Below are 19,174 nucleotides of genomic sequence, written 5' to 3'. Positions count from 1 at the left end.
TGTATGCTGTAGTAAGGTACTCACCCAGTCTGAGGCGGTCTCGGGGAAACTCCCATTTGCTGCCATCGTACTGCAGGCGTTCACACTGCTCGTCCAGAGGACACTCGTCTGGGTCGATGATGATGGATGGACCCATCATGTAGTCCGGCTGGAAGGGGGGAGAATAAAATAGAATGTAATAGAATATAATAAAATGCTGATGGAGCACATTGTGCAGTAAGTATGTTAACTAAAAGACAAGAACACATGCTCTACTATCACTGTTAACATCAATACACTATTACGGGAACTATTCAAATCAAATCAATGTTTATTTGTCACATGCACAGAATACAACAGGTGTAAACCATTCAGAGAAAAAGTTCCTCCCTAAAAAATAAAATCCAGAATAGAATCTAAAAAAGCATGGACAGGGCCTCCCGGGTGGCGCAGTGGTCTATCTATCTGTGCCACCAGAGACTCTGGGTTCAAGCCCAGGCTCTGTCGCAGCCGGCCGCGACCGGGAGGTCCATGGGGAGACGCACAATTGGCCTAGTGTCGTCCGTGTTAGGGAGGGTTTGGCCGGTAGGGATATCCTTGTCCCATCGCGCACTAGCGACTCCTGTGGCGGGCCGGGCCAAAGGAGCATGGTGTTTCCTCCGACACATTGGTGCGGCTGGCTTCCGGGTTGGATGCGTGCTGTGTTAAGAAGCAGTGCGGCTTGGTTGGGTTGTGTTTCGGAGGATGCATGGCTTTAGACCTTCGTCTCTCCCAAGCCCGTACGGGAGTTGTAGCGATGAGACAAGATAGTAACTACTAACAATTGGATACTACGAAATTGGGCAGAAAAAGGGGGTAAAAAAATAAAAATAAATAAAAAAGCATGGACAGGCCTCCCAATTGGTGCAGTGGTCCAATGCCCTGGATGGCAGTGCTAGCTGTGCCACGACCGGAAGAGAGTTTGGCCGTCAGGGATGTCCTCGTACGACCGCGCACTAGCGACTCCTGTGGTGGGCCGGGCGAAGTGCACGCTGACATGGTTGCCAGGTGCACGGTGTTTCCTCCGACACATTGGTAACGGCTGGCTTCCGGATTAAATGGGCCTCCCCCGAGTCCGTACGGGAGTTGCAGCGACAAGACTGTAACAACCAAACATATTTTCCAGATGTTATCGTGGGTGTAGCAAAATGCTTACGTTCTTAGCTCCAACAGTACAGTAATATCTAACAATATAAAACAATACACACCAATCCCCAAAATGTAAATAAACAAATGAATTTTGCTACATATTTTAGAACGAGCGCAATGTCAGAATATAAATACAGTATACTGTATATGCACGGAGCATTCAGAAAGTATACATTTTTCCATATTTTGTTACGTTCGAAGGAATAGTCCGTAGAGCTCCGAGACCGGATTGTGTCGATGCACAGATCTGGGGAAGGGTACCAAAAGATATCTGCAGCATTGGATGTCCCAAAGAACACAGTGGCCTCCATACAATGGTAGAAGTTTGGAGCCACCAAGACTCTTCATAGAGCTAGCCGCCTGGCCAAACTGAGCAATTGAAGTTGAAGGGCGGTGACCAAGAACCCGATGGTCACTCTGACAGAGCTTCAGAGTTCCTCTGTGGAGAAGGGAGAAACTTCCAGAAAGAGAACCATCTCTACAGAACTCCACCAATCAGGCCATTATGGTAGAATGGCTAGAAGGATGTCACTCCTCAGTAAAAGGCACATGACAGCCCGCTTGGAGTTTGCCAAAAGGCACCTAAGAGTCTCAGACCATGAGAAACAAGATTCTCTGGTCTGGTGAAACTAAGATTGAACTCTTTGGCCTGAATGCCAAGGAAACCTGGCACCATCCCTATAGTGAAGCATGGTGGTGGCAGCATCATGTTGTGGGGATGTTTTTCAGCGTCAGGGACTGGGAGACTAGTCAGGAACGAGGGAAAGATGAACGGAGAAAAGTACAGAGAGTTCGTTGATGAAAACCTGCTCCAGAGCGCTCAGGACCTCAGACTGGGTCGAAGGTTCACCTTCCAACATGACAATGATCCTAAGCATACAGCCAAGACAATGCAGGAGTGGCTTCGGGACAAGTCTCAATGTCCTTGAGAGGCCCAGCCAGAGCCCGGACTTGAACCCCAACGAACATCTCTGGAGAGACATGAAAATAGCTGTGCAGTGAAGCTCCCCATCCAACCTGACAGAGCTTGAGGATCTGCAGAGAAGAATGGGAGAAACTCCCCAAATACAGGTGTGCCAAACTTGTAGAGGCATACCTAAGAAGACTGAAGGCTGTAATCACTGCCAAAGGTGCTTCAACAAAGTACTGAGTAAAGGGTCTGAATGCTTACGTAAATGTGATATTTAAAAATAAAAATACAACTTTGTCATTATGGGGTATTGTGTGTAGATTGATGAAAACATATACAGTTGAAGTCGGAAGTTTACATGCACTTAGGTTGGGGTCATTAAAACTCATTTTTCAACCACTCCACAAATTTCTTGTTAACAAACTATAGTTTTGGCAAGACGGTTAGGACATTTACTTTATGCATGACACAAGTCATTTGTCCAAAAATGGTTTACACACAGATTATTTCACTTATAATTCATTGTTTCACAATTCCAGTGGGTCAGAACTTTACATACACTAAGTTGACTGTGCCTTTAAACAGCTTGGAAAATTCCAGAAAATTATGTCATGGTTTTAGAAGCTTCTGATAGGCAAATGGACATAATTTGAGTCAATTGGAGGTGTACCTGTGGATGTATTTCAAGGCCTACCTTCAAACTCAGTGCCTCTTTGCTTGACATCATGGGAAAATCAGAAGAAATCAGCCTAGTTCATCCTTGGGAGCAATTTCCAAACACCTGAAGGTACCATGTTCATCGTGTACAAACATTAGCACGCAAGTATAAACACCATGGTACCACGCAGCCGTCATACCGCTCAGCGAGGAGATGCGTTCTGTCTCCTAGAGATGAAAATACTGTGGTGCAAAGAGTGCATATCAATCCCAGAACAACAGCAAAGGACCTTGTGAAGATGCTTGAGGAAACAGGTACAAAAGTATCTATATCCACAGTGAAACAAGTCCTATATTGACATATCCTGAAAGGTCGCTCAGCAAGGAAGAAGCCACTGCTCCAAAACCACCATATAAAGCCAGACTACGGTTTGCAACTGCACATGGAGACAAAGATCATACGGTTTGGCCATAATGACCATTGTTATGTTTGGAGGAAAAGGGGGAGACTTGCAAGCTGAAGAACACCATCTCAACCGTGAAGCACGGGGGTGGCAGCATCATATTGTGGGGGTGCTTTGCTGCAGGAGGGACTGGTGCACTTCACAAAATAGATGACATCATGAAGAGGGAAATTATGTGGATATATTGAAGCAACATCTCAAGACATCAGTCAGGAAGTTAAAGCTTGGTTGCAAATGGGTCTTCCAAATGGACATTGACCCCAAGCATACTTCCAAAGTTGTGGCAAATTGGCTTAAGGACAACAAAGTCAAAGTATTGGAGTGGCCATCACAAAGCCCTGACCTCAATCCTATATACAAAATTCACCCAACTTATTGTGGAAAGCTTGTGGAAGGCTACCCGAAACGTTTGACCCAAGTTAAACAGTTTAAAGGCAATGCTACCAAATACCAATTGAGTGTATGTAACCTTCTGACCAAATGGGAATGTGATAAAAGAAATAAAGGATGAAATAAATCCTTCTCTCTACTATTATTCGGACATTTCACATTCTTAAAATAAAGTGGTGATCCTAACTGACCTAAGACAGGGAACTTTTTACTAGGATTAAATGTCAGGAATTGTGAAACAGTTTAAATGTATTTGGCTGAGGTGTATGTAAACTTCCGACTTCAACTGTACATATAAAGTGGGTAAAACAATATGCAAACATTATTAAAGTAACCAGTGTTCCATAACTATGTACATACTGTAGGCCAGCAGCCTCGAAGGTGCAGGGTAGGGTACCGGGTTGTAGCCAGGTAGTAACAGTGACTAAGATCAGCGTTCTGAGGTCGAAGAGGTGTTGTTGCGCCTTCTTCACCACACTGTCTGTGTGGGTGGACGATTTCAAGTTGTCAGTGAAATGTACACCGAGGAACTAGAAGCTTTTCATCCTTTCCACCGCGGCCCCATAGGTGTGGATGATGGTGCCCTCCTCCTTCTTTCTCCTGAAGTCTTCGATTAGCTCCTTCATTTTGTTGACATTGAGGGCATTGTTGACATTTTCTTGGCACCACTCCGCCAGGGTCTCGTCGTTGTTGGTAATCAGGCCTACTACCACAGTTGTGTCGTCTTCAAACTTGATGATTGAGTTGGAGACGTTCGTGGCCATGCAATCATGGGTAAACAGGGAGGGGGCTGAGCATGCACCCCTGTGTGGCCCTCATGTTGAGGGTCAGCATAGCGGCAGTGGTGTTGCCTACCTTTACCGCCTGCGGTCGGCCCATCAGGTAGTCCAGGACCCAGTTGCACAGGGAGGGGTTCAGACCCAGTGCCTTGAGATTAATGATGAGCTTGGAGGATACGATGGGGTTGAAGGTTGAGCTATAGTTGATGAACAGCATTCTTACATAAGTGTTCCTCTTGTCTAGATGGGATAGGGCATTGTGCAGTGTAAAGGCGATTGCCTCATCCGTGGATCTGTTGGTGGAGGTGATATGATCCTTAACTAGCCTCTCAAAGCACTTCATGATGACAGAAATGAGTCCTACCGGTGGTAGTCATTTAGTCAAATCAAAATCAAATCAAGTGCTTTCCTCAAAGCAGTCGAAGAAGGTGTTTAGCTTGTCCGGGAGCAACGCGTTCGTGACATGTCCAGCTTTCCCTTTATAATCCGTCTGTAGTCCCTGCCACATACGTCTCGAGTCTAAGCCGTTGAATTTGATTTCTTTGGTAAGTGGTGACCATAGACTGGGATAGGGAGAGATGGCCAGAGGCGGTGGCTCGCGGCGGCGGCACTGTGTTTTCCTCGAAGTGAGCAAAGAAGGTGTTTAGCTTGTCTGGGAGCAAGGCGTCAGTGTCCGCAATGTGGCTAGGTTTCCCTTTATAATCCGTGATTGTCTGGAGTCCCTGCCACCTTTGTCTGAGCCGCTGAATTGCAACTCCACTTTGCTTATTATCTATGCATAGTCACATTACCCCTACCAACATGTTCAAATGACCTCGACTAACCTGTGCCCCCGCACATTGACTCGGTACAGGTACCCCCTGTATATAGCCTCGCTATTGTTTTGTCATTTGTTTGTGTTACTTTTTTATTTATTTCAAAGTTATTTTATTGAGTAAATATTTTCTTAACTCTATTTCTTGAACTGCATTGTTGGTTAAGGGCTTGTAAGAAAGCACTTCACAGTAAGGTCTACACCTGATGCATGTGACAAATACAACTTGATTTTATTATATTTGAAGTGTGTGTGAGTGTGTGGATAGAGACCTATAAGTGTGCATAGAGTCAGTGCAGATAGTCCGTGTGTAGGTAGCCATTGCTGAGCTATTCACAGTCTTATTGCTTGGAGACAGAAGCTGTCTCTGAACCCATTCTTTCTCAACATGCAGTACACAAGCACTTCTCCAATGTCAGGAAATGTGGAACTCGTAAACATAGAGATAAAATGATCCAAAGTAATTTGCATTTCACATGAGAAATGACTCAGTGATCGCAGTTCGTGGAATTTGTATAACAAGATTGCTTCCACTCCTGAAACACATACAAAACCCTTAAAAATGTAGTGTGGGTGTTTGAATAGGTCTTGAGAAGAGCATTTTTTAAATGGCATGATGCTGCGGTGAGCAAAGTGCTCAGTATCCAAACGGTTTACACTCTCAAATGTCTTCACAGTCAAGAAGAGTGAGAGACACTGGAGAACCAGCTGTGATTGCAGGGAGATCTCTTGTTACCTTCCTCAGCTTGCGGATGAAGAGGATGAGCATGAGCCAGAGGAAGGTGGCAGCAGCTCCTGTACACACCAGGACGATCACCTCAATGTTGGGCTTCCCCTCATCACCTGGAAGGACACCACAGGAACCATTAGTCAACTGTTGTTGCATAGGGTGTTTTATATGCTTGTTGAAAAATGAATACGATATGATAACTGGCAACACATATATACAGGGACATACACAACAGAGGAATGGTTTTGTTTGTATTACGACATATTAGACTAACATGACACTGACCTACTTATGCAGAACTTGAAAGTCCATTTTGCCAAGTGATTGCAAGGACGGGAATTAAACAACGCATTTCTCTGAAAGTTCTTCGTTTTTTGCTAGATTAACTCATTTCCGACAAGTTGGGTACGCACTAAAAGTCAAAACACACTCCATTGTTTATTTCTTAGTTTTTTGGGGCTATGCATCCGACATTGTTGCACATTCATCTCACATTAAACTGTTTTCTTAACTATCCATCTCAACATTCACTGTCCTAGCCAGCTCACATTCATAAAGCTTTACGAAACTGTCAAATAGTTTTGATAGAGTAATGCCACATTTTTGACATTTTTCTTCTAGTAATATAATGGATTGTGCTGACACTGGGGTTGGACGTTGAGGGAAATTGACATTTTTTAAGGGAACAGGAATTCATGTCTGGTGCCAAGTCTAGTCGTCAGAATAAGTCACATGACCTTGTCCCCCCCCCCCCCCCCTCCCAGTCTGTGTCATCATGTTTCCAGTCCCATGGTTCTTTAACGAGAGAACTTCGCCCCTGGCCGTGCCCACAGTCATTAGTGGGAACTCTTCACACACTTCTTGCAGGTCACATCCCATGGGTGGGGACCTCAGAGCTCCATGAGCCCCCCCCCCCCCAGCCAGTGGAGGAATTCGCTGGGCATTCTTGGCAGACTCTTGGCTTCTCTCTCTGGGGAGGGTTGTCATATTGAATCTGGCCAGAGCTATTTGTACTGGTGACAAGAAAACATAGCCCAGTTTTGCCAAGAGCTGTGATTGGTCCGGCTGTGGCTGTGCTGGTTGAGTTCATGGTGTGTTTGGTCACTGGTGTGGTTAATGTACCTTAGTTAGATTCATTGACCATGACGGAAATAAAGAGGTAAGTGACTCACCCACGACAGTGACGACAGCACTGGCTTTCACACTCCCCTCATTGTTGCTGGCCAGACACTCGTACAAGCCCTCATCATCTTTCTTCACTCTCTCGATCGTCAGCACCCCATCCTCCCTCAGAGTAATACCTGGAACACAGCATGAAGTCTACAGCTCAGATTTTATGGAGAAAATTATAAAAAAACACATTTTTGGGGGTGGGGGGTATATACAGTAGGGCAAAAAAAGTATTTAGTCAGCCACCAATTGTGCAAGTTCTCCCACTCAAAAAGATGAGAGAGGCCTGTAATTTTTATCATAGGTACACTTCAACTATGACAGACAATTTATTTTTTTAAATCCAGAAAATCACATTGTAGGATTTTTAATGAATTTATTTGCAAATTATGGTGGAAAATAAGTATTGTACTGACGTACAAGACCAAATTACAGGCCTCTCTCATCTTTTTAAGTGGGAGAACTTGCACAATTGGTGGCTGACTAAATACTTTTTTGCCCCAAATATATATATATATATATATATTTCACCCCATGCTTCCTGAAGCACCTCTCACAAGTTAGATTGGCCTAATGGGCACTTCTTACGTACCATACAGTCAAGCTGCTCCCACAACAGCTCAATAGGGTTGAGATCCGGTGACTGTGCTGGCCACTCCATTATAGACAGAATACCAGCTGGCTGCTACTTCCCTAAATAGTTATTGCATAGTTTGGAGCTGTGCTTTGGGTCATTGTCCTGATGTAGGAGGAAATTGGCACCAATTAAATGCCGTCCACAGGGTATGGATTGGCGTTGCAAAATGGAGTGATGGCCTTCCTTCTTCAAGATACCTTTTACCCTGTACAAATCACCCACTTTACCACCATCAAAGCACCCCCAGACCATCACATTGCCTCCACTATGCTTGACAGATGGCGTCAAGCACTCCTCCAGCATTTTTTCATTTTTGTCTGAGTCTCACGAACGTTCTTATTTGTGCTCCGAACACCTCAAACTTAGATTTGTCGAAATGGACAACAATACCTAGTCTTCACCTTCCAGCTTCAGCTCCCCTAAACCCCTCCCATCTATCTCTGAAGACCATCCAGTTTTGATTTATAATTGCCATATGTCTTTCAACTGTGCTAGGATGTTTCACACAAGCTCTGAACCTTTCTATTCTCATAGTTTCGACAGATTGTACATTTGCTAAGAGTATTATATTGTTGATCGATTGACTGACTGATCACCCATCAGTGCAATTTGCAGAGTTAGCTCCAGTTAATGTTTCAATTCTTCAGCCATTCCTGAATCTGTGACCAAAACAAGCTACGTACGGGCAATACCAAAACAAGTGATCTAATGATTTTGCCTCTTCGCAGCAGAATCTGCAGAGCTGAGGTTGTATCCACCATATACTGTTTATAATATTCTATTATTTTCAAGAATTTTGTATAATAATTTAAATTGAAACACTAAAAGCAATGAGTAGGGCCCGACAATGGAAACCTCGGGGCCCCTAATCATGAGTCATTTCCAGCAGTTCTTACCTGGACCCTCCTGTACTGGTAGCTTGTCTTTGTACCAGGTGATGTAGGGTGGTGGCATACCCAGGGCGTAGCAGGCCATAGTCAGAGTGCTGCTGCTGTTTACATCCTGATTGGTCAGGTTCTGTCTCAGCCACGGCCTCTTCCTCTCTGCATCAACCACAGAAACATATCTGAATTAGATCACTCTGCTTTTCAAGACTTTCCCAGACAAACTCATCCCCCTAGGGTTGCATAATCACGAGTGTGATTATATCCAGGAAGAGTCACCTTTCACCAAAATGTGATGTAACACAACCATGTTACTCTTAGAAAGTGTTGAGCAATACCCGTATGACATGACAGTGGTGCGGAAATTACTGTTCTGATAGACCTCATTGATCACCCAGCAGGCAATGCTCCTCCTCTCCTACTCACCATCCACAGTCAGCACAGTCTGGACTATGACCCTCTTGCTGTGGAGGTTACCCGCCCAGCACTGGTAGCCTGTTGTGTGACTCCTGGACACGTTGTGCAGGGAGAGGGAGAGAGAGATAGCATACGGGCTGAGCTGCAGGGCCGTGATGTTGGCGGGGGTGACAGTGTAGTTCTGAGGGTTGTACCACTGCAGGTCTGTGTACAGGTACCGAGTGCCGCGACAAGTCAGAGTGACGTCATCACCCTCGATGGCAGTCTGGGGCTCGATGGCCAGGTGCTGAGGGTGATCTGGTGGGGGAGAGGGGAAAACACATTAGGTCATAAGGAGTGTTAGAGCATTTTTCATCCAGTATGTAAGTGGGCTACAAGAGCATCTATGTTACTACAACTCTCTTCTCACTCAGGGAGATAGACACGTAGCATGAGATAGTCAGCTGACTGAAGCTGTCCTATCCTGGGAAAGTACATCTCTAAAACATCAAGCTGCACCATGTTAGGAATTTCAAATTTGCAGTTATTTCCTGTGTCATCACTGTGTTAATTGGAAGCAGGTTGGCGTGTGCGGCTAGCGACGCTGATGGGTGGCCTACAGCTGTCCATTAGGAATCAGTCTGGGGGCCGGGCCTGAGGGGAGTCAGACTGCTCTGGGAAGCATTCGGTGTTCCGTAAAAGAAGACCGCTCTTACTACAATTCCGCCGTCCTCTTTTTCAGCAGCAATCCAGCACTCTCAGTCACCTCCACCTCAGGTATGGTGGTACATTGCAGTGCTTCTTCCTGAAAATGATCTTTATTCTTATCCGGGTCTTCAGAGTTTGGCATCATCAGCAGTGTCCCCAATCACAGTGTCGCCACCATTCTCAATTCCAAACTACCATCAATCTTTCAACTTCAAATCGTTCAGGTTTGTAATTTCTGAGGACAAAAGTGATGACTGCTTGTATGGCCAGCCAGCTGATTTCTCTTGTCATTACACAACTGGACTATATGAAACTTTCATTTCATCAACATTTGGAACTGTTCAGACACATGTAACTAGGGGAATTATGCAGCAGCAGGCTCAAAGAAGAAGATGGATGACCTGCCGGCTACAGTGAATGCTCAAAGCGGTTTTTAGACTGTAGCATATGGCTCAGGACGTTTGCCTCTTCCGTTCGGTCCTGAAGCCTGCCTGCTCCAGAGGAAGACGGTTTCAATTAATGTCCACCCGGAGCAGCTCTCCTTTTTACACAATACATCCTGTGCATTCTAGCGGTCGCCTCGCGATCACAGTGCATATGTGTAAGTCATTGGAAACTAAAAGTCATGTATGTTAACAGCTATTCTGCACGCCTGGCACGTAGAAATAAAAAGCAACAAGCCATTTTGCCTTATGCTGTACAAAAAAATCTCCAATGTTGTTCTTTCAACCAACTCCCCACGCTGTGTAGTGTTAGGTTGACCCACTTACCGTCCACATAGAAAATGGTTCTCAGTGTGCAGTTGCCAAGTTCATTCTCGGCCACGCAGGAGTAGATCCCCGAGATGTGAGCCGCTCCCACCACTAGCGTACTCACCGTCTATGGAGGAGAGAGAATAAGTCAACCATTAGATCTACAGTACAGCCAGCGAATGTTTTACCTATCTGCTGTACATGTGTCTCCTGCAAAATAGATTTCACTTCAGTGAGATTAACCTGTATAAATAAAGCTTAATGAACATTTTTCCGATTGTCTTCAATATACAGTACCAGTCAAAAGTTTGGACACACCTACTCATTCAAGCATTTTTATTTATTTTGACTATTTTCTACGTTGTAGAATAATAGTGAAGACATCAAAACTATGAAATAACACATATGGAATCATGTATCAACCAAAAAAGTATATATTTGAGATTCTTCAAAGTAGCCACCCTTTGCCTTGATGACAGCTTTGCACACTCTTGGCATTCTCTCAACCAGCTTCATGAGGTAGTCACCTGGAATGCATTTCAATAAACAGGTGTGCCTTGTTAATTTGTGGAATTTATTTCCTTCTTAATGCGTTTGAGCCAATCAGTTGTGTTGTGACAAGGTAGGGGTGGTATACAGAAGACAGCCCTATTTGGTAAAATACCAAGTCCTTTTTATGGCAAGAACAGCTCAAATAAGCAAAGAGAAATGACAGTCCATCATTACTTTAGACATGAAGGTCAGTCAATCCAGAAAATTTCAAGAACATTGCAGTCGCAAAAACCATCAAGTGCTATGATGAAACTGGCTCTCATGAGGACCGCAACGGGAACGGAAGACTCAGAGTTACCTCTGCTGCAAAGGATAAGGTCATTAGAGTTACCAGCATCAGAAATTGCTGCGCAAATAAATGCTTTACAGAGTTCAAGTAAGAGACACATCTCAACATCAGCTGTTCAGAGGAGACTGCTTGAATAAGGCCTATATGGTTGAATTGCTGCAAAGAAACAACTACAAAAGGACACCAATAATAAGAAGAGACTTGCTTGGGTCAAGAAACACAAAATCTGTTCTTTGGTTCCAATTGCTGTGTCTTTGTGAGACGCATAATAGGTGAACGGATGATCAGCGCATGTGTAGTTCCCACCGTGAAGCATGGAGGAGGTAAGATGGTGCTTTGCTGGTGACACTGTCAGTGATTTATTTAGAATTCAAGGCAGACTTAACCAGCATGGCTACCACAGCATTCTGCAGCGATACACCATCCCATCTGGTTTGTGCTTAGTGGGACTCTTATTTGTTTTTCAACAGGACAATGACCTAACACACCTCCAGGCAGTGTAAGGGCTATTTGACCAAGAAGGAGCATGATGGAGTGCTGCATCAGATGACCTTATTTAACACTTTTTTGGTTACTACATGATTCCATATGTGTTATTTCATAGTTGTGATGTCTTCACTATTATTCTACAATGTAGAAAATAGCAAAAAATAAAGATAAACCCTGGAATGAGTAGGTGTGTCCAAACGTTTGACTGGTACTGTACCTCAGAAGACTTTCCATCAACACCAGTGTGGTTATTTGTCATTAGCAGGTGGGTCAGAGGTCTGCCTTAAGCCTGTTTAATTCTCTTCAGTTAGTTCACATTAATGGAAGGATACATCTGGACTTTTTAAAACCTGCCGCGTCTCTCCTAGCAGCACCGCTCCCCAGAACGAGTGCCTGGCCCTCCATGTCATTTCCCGAAGAGCATTTACAATGCCACACTAGATTTTATCGCCGTTGGAGTGGAACCCATTTAACGGCTTAAGTAGACATAATAGTGAGTAAGATTTGGGCAAGGGGCCAGATCGCGTGGGGTTCTGTTTTGTGTTCAGAACGACATCTGTTTTCAGAGCAGCTACATCAAAGGTGCTGAATGCTGTGGCTGTATTGTCTAGGTGGTGTCAACTTCCTGGGTTTCTAGCGGCATTGTGCTCTGACCCTCAGAAACAGGGCTTTGGTCATGAGACTTGACTGTGTGTGACATATTTTCACTGTTTCAGTACGTTTTCAAAGTCTCAGCTCATATTGTGCGCTGTTTAAACATCTTTGGAAGGAAAAGCTCGCTAAAGTTGTTTAAAGTCGTGTTACGTTGTCTACCCTGAGTTGCTATGACATTGGTCAGAGTATTGATGGAGTAGTTGTGTGGTGTTGCGTTACTGCCATTACCAATGATAAATGTAACTTGAGCTGGAAAACAGTTGTTTCAGAAAGTGCACTCTGTCCCTAAGTGGTGACTTGACCAGACGCACTGAGACCCTCTGAGGCCAGCCCTGCAGCCCTGACCAACACTTTACTCTCGTTCACGGGGCACGGCGATTTATGCGGGGTGACAGAGAGGAATTCACTCCCAACAAATCCCTCTCTTTTAAACCGCCGCTTGTTATCACTGACCCTTAGTCCTCACCCCTATAAAGCACCGGTGTTTGGGCCGCAAGCGCTTGTAAATAAGGAGTGCCTCCCTATTTATGTCAAACAGAGATTGGTAGTGCTGGAAGTGAATGAGGTCTAGGCTCTCTATTACTACTTGTGTATGTATACAATTAGCATGATTCTAAATGCCATCAACCATGTATCATCAGCCGGGGGAAACTCCTTCATAAATCTCCCTTTAGGGTAAAGCAGGAGAAATACCATTTAATAAAAGTTTACTACACCAGTATATGTGTTTGGGTAATGGCTAATTACCAGTATTTTCTTCACTGGTTGGTTTGCTTGTGCTGTTGAAATATTTATATGCTGACTGGATTTATGCCCCAATTTGACCCAGTGTGTTGGAACGGCTGTCTTTCAACTAATCCAATAGGCTTTTGGGGAAAGCAGTTGAGGCCTGCACTTAATTACGTTTGGGGTGAATGGTTTTGGTAACAAGCTCCCCTAGGATATGTGCTGCAATGTCTACAGTCTCCATGTTCAGCTTTGGGAACGCATGCCAAGATGTGGGCCATTTTTAGTGAGAGGAGATGTAACCATTACCTTCAGCTATACCATATTAATACAGATATGACAAAAACAATGAAAATAACATATTATTCCAATTTTCAAACTTAGTTTCAATATTTTCAAATCAAATCAAATGTTATATGTCACATGCGCCGAATGCAACAGGTGTAGATCTTACCGTGAAATGCTTACTTACGAGCCCTTAACCAACAATGGAGTTCAAGAAAAAGAGTTTTTACTAAATAAACTAAAGTGAAAAATCTCAAATCTAAAAGTAACACAAGAAAATTACTTAACAATAACGAAGCTATATACTATATACTAAAGGTAACTTGCAAAGTGACTATGCATAGATAATAAACAGCGAGTAGATAGTCCGGGTGGCCATTTGATTAATTGTTCAGCAGTCTTACGGCTTGTGGGTAGAAACAGTTAAGGAGTGCTTTAGTCTTACACGGAACCCAAACCGGCTGCACGCGTGCGCCATCGTGCATAAATGTATCTTGTCCGCCTACACCAAACGCGATCACGACACGCAGGTTAAAATATAAAAACAAACTCTGAACCAATGACATTAATTTGGGGACAGGTCGAAAAGCATTAAACATGTATGGCAATTTAGCTAATTAGCTTGCACTTGCTAGCTAATTTGTCCTATTTATCTAGCCTGGAGTTGCTAGCTAATTTGTCCTGGGATATAAACATTGAGTTGTTATTTTACCTGAAATGCACAAGATCCTCTACTCCGACAATTAATCCACACATAAAACGTCCAACCGAATCGTTTCTAGTCATCTCTCCTCCTTCCCGGCTTTTTCATCTTTGAACTTATATGGTGATTGGCATCTAAACGTTCATAGTATTACCACGACAACCGGCAAAACATTTAGTCTTTCAATCACCCACGTGGGTATAACCAATGAGGAGATGGCACGTGTGTACCTGCTTCTATAAACCAATGAGGAGATGAGAGAGGCAGGACTTGCAGCGTGATCTGCGTCAGAAATAGGAATGACTTCTATTTTAGCCCTTGGCAACGCAGACGCTTGTTGGCACACGCGAGCAGTGTGGGTGAAATAATTGAATAACATAGATTTCTACATTTATTTTGCAACGCTCACGCACGTGACACTAGCGGTGTGGTCAGCCTACTAGGCTTCAGCGTATGTCACGATTGTCGTCGGAATGAGACCAAGGTGCTGCGTGGTGAGCGTACATTTTCTTTTATTTGTTGAAATGTCACCAACTAAACAAGAAATAACAAAAACGACCGCGAAGCTTACAAAGGCTATAGTGCCCCTAACAAAGACAACTTCCCACAATGACAAAAGGGAAAAAGGCTGCCTAAGAATGATTCCCAATCAGAGACAACAATAGACAGCTGTCCCTGATTGAGAACCATACCCGGCCAAAACAAAGAAACACAAAAAAACATAGAAATCCTCCCAAATCACACCCTGACCAAACCAAATAGAGACATAAAAAGGCTCTCAAAGGTCAGGGCGTGACATCGTATTTGTTTTCAGCGTATTACAGCTGATCTGTTCACAGGTCAGTGGAGTTAGGAAGGAACCTATAAAAGGTCAGTCTCCTCTGTCTGCACACGCATGGCTTGAGCCATATGGCTGTATTGTGCTATCTACACAGAGCTCCACAGCCCTCGGTGATCCAACAGACAATGATCCAGTGATGTCAGAATAAACGCTGCTCTCTGGCAGAGCAGGCAGAGCCTTGGCTGGAGCATCAGGCCTAGCTTCTTTAGATCCAAGGACCTGCGTTTTGTCTGAGGGTGTTTTTCACTCCAGCAGGGTGAAATGAATGGTGTCTGTCAGTTGAAGGACAGACGAATGAACGACTCAGGAGAGCAGCCCTGAAGAGAGCCAAAATGCTTTTTCTTCATGGCAGTTCTGGCGCTCAACTTGCTTTGACTATAATCGAAGGCTAAGGGGCTTCTTTTAATCAAAAGCAAATAATGACAGATTTGATGGTCTATTTGTTGCTGACTACTGTATATATGAATTGACTTGTGAGTTGCTTAAAAATGCCTGGCAGTTAAGACAGTGTATACAATAAAGTGGGATTCCTTGTCATAAATATACCTACTGATATACAGTAAATGTCCTTTACCATATATTGCTTTCCCCCTATACATACTGTATTTTATACAACAATGTATAAATTAACTGTATTTACAATGTACTGTAATATATTTCATTATTGACCCTTGTGACCTAAACAATTATGGCCTTATTTATAAACTTTCTTGCCTAGCTAAAATTTTAGAATTCTTGATTAATTCTCAGCTTATATCTTCCTTATCTAAGAAATGTAATCATTAATGTACATCAGTCAGGCTTTAGACCAGGTCAAATGATGTGGTTAACTGTGTGGATAAAAGGCAATATTGTGCTGCCCTCTTCAAAGGCCTTCGATACTGTTGATCACTCGCTGCTAATTCAGAGGCTTTCCTTAATTGGCCTAGACCAGGCTGCATGTTATGGTTTAAAAATTACTTGACAGAAAGAACTCAACCATCTATTGATGGTGTTAAATTAGGTTTCCTGAATATTACAAAAGGTGTCCCGCAGGGGACGATTCTGCGTCCTATACTTTTTACTGTTTAGATTAACAGCATCGACTTGTCTATAAAAAAAAAGTGTAACCTGTACTTGTATGCCGATGATACTGTTGTGTATGCTATTGCCCCCTCGGTTGACTAGGCTCTATCTGAACTACAGCCTGCCTTCATTGTATTAGAGAAAAACATTATTGACCTGAATTGAGTATTGAATGCAGGTAAAACTAAGTATATGATGTCCTCTAGAGTGCATAAAAATAACAGATTTCAGCATATGTACTTTGGATGGTGTCCATATTGATCATGTCCCTAATTACAAATATCTGGGCATCTAGATAAATAAAAAGCTGTCTTTTAAAAAGCATATTTATGAGTTAGTTAAGAAGCTGAGAATAATAATGGGCTTCTTTTAAAGAACTAGGTCCTGCCTCTCACTAAATAGTAGAAAGCATATTATTCAGTCGACATTCCTATCGGTCATAGACTATGCCACTTCATTCAAGCCATTAAATGCAGTTTATCATACAGCACAGTGCTTTATGGGCAACCATTTTAGCACTCATCACTGCATTCTCTACCAGAAAGTTGGTCTCCTTTGATTTCATGTAGTTTGATACATTGCTGTGTTGTCATCTATAAAGCAAGTTTACAATAACTCCCACTGTACCTAATGTCATTACTAAACTTAAGACAGGATTTACCACACCTGCTCTCAGGGACGGCTGCCTCTGGACATTATTTTCGTTTTCTAGCACATTATTCGTGGAACAATCTTCAAAACATTCTTAAAATGTGATGTTCTGGTGCCTCTCGATTGCGATAGAGGTTACTACTCGAATGTGATGGATTCAGAAAGGCGATTCATGTGATGTTCTGGCGATTCAGAAAGAGGACCTTACTACTGACAGCATGACTTGATGTGATGACCTGAATGTGATGTTCTAATTCAGAAATATGAGGACCTTACTACTGAGTGGTGCCTCTGGGGCGATTCAGAAAGGCGATAGAGGACCTTACTACTGATTCAGAATGTGATGTTCTGGTGCCTCTGGGGCGATTCAGAAAGGCTTTGATAGAGGACCTTACTACTGACAGGAATGTGATGTTCTGGTGCCTCTGTTCTGGGCTGGGGCGATTCAGAAAGGCGATAGAGGACCTTACTACTGACGAATGTGATGTTCTGGTGCCTCTGGGGCGATTCAGAAAGGCGATAGAGGACCTTACTACTGACGAATGTGATGTTCTGGTGCCTCTGGGGCGATTCAGAAAGGCGATAGAGGACCTTACTACTGACGAATGTGATGTTCTGGTGCCTCTGGGGCGATTCAGAAAGGCGATAGAGGACCTTACTACTGACGATGTGATGTTCTGGTGCCTCTGGGGGTGATGTTCTGGCGATAGAGGACCTTACTACTGACGAATGTGATGTTCTGGTGCCTCTGATTCAGGGCGATAGAGGATTCAGAAAGGTGATAGAGGACCTTACTACTGACGAATGTGATGTTCTGGTGCCTCTGGGGCGATTCAGAAAGGCGATAGAGGACCTTACTACTGACGAATGTGATGTTCTGGTGCCTCTGGGGCGATTCAGAAAGGCGATAGAGGACCTTACTACTGACGAATGTGATGTTCTGGTGCCTCTGGGGCGATTCAGAAAGGCGATAGAGGACCTTACTACTGACGAATGTGATGTTCTGGTGCCTCTGGGGCGATTCAGAAAGGCGATAGAGGACCTTACTACTGACGAATGTGATGTTCTGGTGCCTCTGGGGCGATTCAGAAAGGCGATAGAGGACCTTACTACTGACGAATGTGATGTTCTGGTGCCTCTGGGGCGATTCAGAAAGGCGATAGAGGACCTTACTACTGAAATGTGATGTTCTGGTGCCTCTGGGGCGATTCAGAAAGGCGATAGAGGACCTTACTACTGACGAATGTGATGTTCTGGTGCCTCTGGGGCGATTCAGAAAGGCGATAGAGGACCTTACTACTGATGAATGTGTTAGTTTTTTATGACCGTTTCTTTCTTTCTGCTTACATTTTATATTTATATTTTGATGTGTCTATTTTCTGTCATTTACAGAAAGTATTCAGACCGCTTAACATTTTCAACATTTTGTTATGTTACACACTTACTCTAAAATTGATTTTAAAATGTTTTTACTCATCACTCTCCACATAACACCCAATAATGACTGATCCAAAACAGTTTTAAAAAATTATATGTTTTTAAATAAAATAAAACAATTATAAATGCATATTGATGTTCCTTCCGTAACGTTTGGCTACATTTACATAAGTCTAAACTATTGCAGATAGAATGAACCATTATAAAACAGTGACATAATAAGGCGTATTGTAAAGTTTAGGTGTTGGCGTCTCAAAGAGAACGATCGTGGAGAGCCCCACTTCAGTGTTGATCTCTCAGACTGCTCTCTCTCTCTATCTGGACATTTAATCTAGATCCCCTTTTCATATAAATCTTTAAGCAATTGTTGTATTGACCGACAGAAGGGACTATTTTGTCATGGGAAATTGATGCTCAGTATCAAACATGCATCATATATGATAAGCACACGTACATGAATCATTGTTCTATGTTGTCCAACGTTAAGAAGTGTCAGTTTCTCTGAGTACATAACACATCTAATGACATCGAAACCATACTCTTAGCATACCTTGTTCTTCCCTTTTACCAGTTGATTTTTGTTGTATATGTTCTCAATCCAGTTGTGTGAGTAGTTCCCCTTATCGTCCATTTGAACCGGGATTGGCTCAGTGTAAAGGGTACACCTATAGGACAGAGGAAACCAGTCATTACTGATCTAGACGAAACGGCTGCAGGTTACCTAAAGTATAAAGTCTGTTTTGAAAATTAGTATAGAACAGTGGACAAAACAGAAGACTCTTAGAGCAGAATGCTGTGTGGACATGTCATCCTTTCCTATAGTTCATTAGTGGGAATCAGAAATGACACTATGGACCAGCGAAAGTGGCCCAAACAGTTTTACAATGTGTCGCTCTGAGCGGTCAGGCATTTAGCCTTATGAGGCTCTGACTAACATTATAGATTTTGTGTGGCCTTTTAGGGCGGGCTAAAGCCCAGGCTGCCTAGGATTGTTAAACCAGACAAACACCAGCCAGCCTCTCCT

At 43.4% G+C, this 19,174-nt stretch overlaps 1 protein-coding gene across 1 annotated transcript in view; it reads right to left on the bottom strand.

Annotated features, from left to right (window-relative positions):
* Positions 1–19,174, bottom strand: part of LOC124010831 (vascular endothelial growth factor receptor kdr-like) — an 84,412-nt gene that overhangs the window by 36,989 nt on the left and 28,249 nt on the right. Inside the window, exons 11-17 of the mRNA XM_046323550.1 lie at positions 18,701–18,815; positions 10,477–10,585; positions 9,029–9,316; positions 8,615–8,761; positions 7,084–7,212; positions 5,918–6,024; positions 25–148 (exon numbers count right to left, since the gene is read on the bottom strand). Of these exons, the coding sequence (XP_046179506.1) occupies positions 25–148; positions 5,918–6,024; positions 7,084–7,212; positions 8,615–8,761; positions 9,029–9,316; positions 10,477–10,585; positions 18,701–18,815 (1,019 nt within the window). The remainder of the gene's footprint in view (positions 1–24; positions 149–5,917; positions 6,025–7,083; positions 7,213–8,614; positions 8,762–9,028; positions 9,317–10,476; positions 10,586–18,700; positions 18,816–19,174) is intronic.

This window comes from Oncorhynchus gorbuscha, linkage group LG23 (assembly GCF_021184085.1).
Source record: "Oncorhynchus gorbuscha isolate QuinsamMale2020 ecotype Even-year linkage group LG23, OgorEven_v1.0, whole genome shotgun sequence".
Taxonomy (NCBI): Eukaryota; Metazoa; Chordata; class Actinopteri; order Salmoniformes; family Salmonidae; genus Oncorhynchus; species Oncorhynchus gorbuscha.
This window is presented reverse-complemented; position numbering and strand designations above follow the sequence as displayed.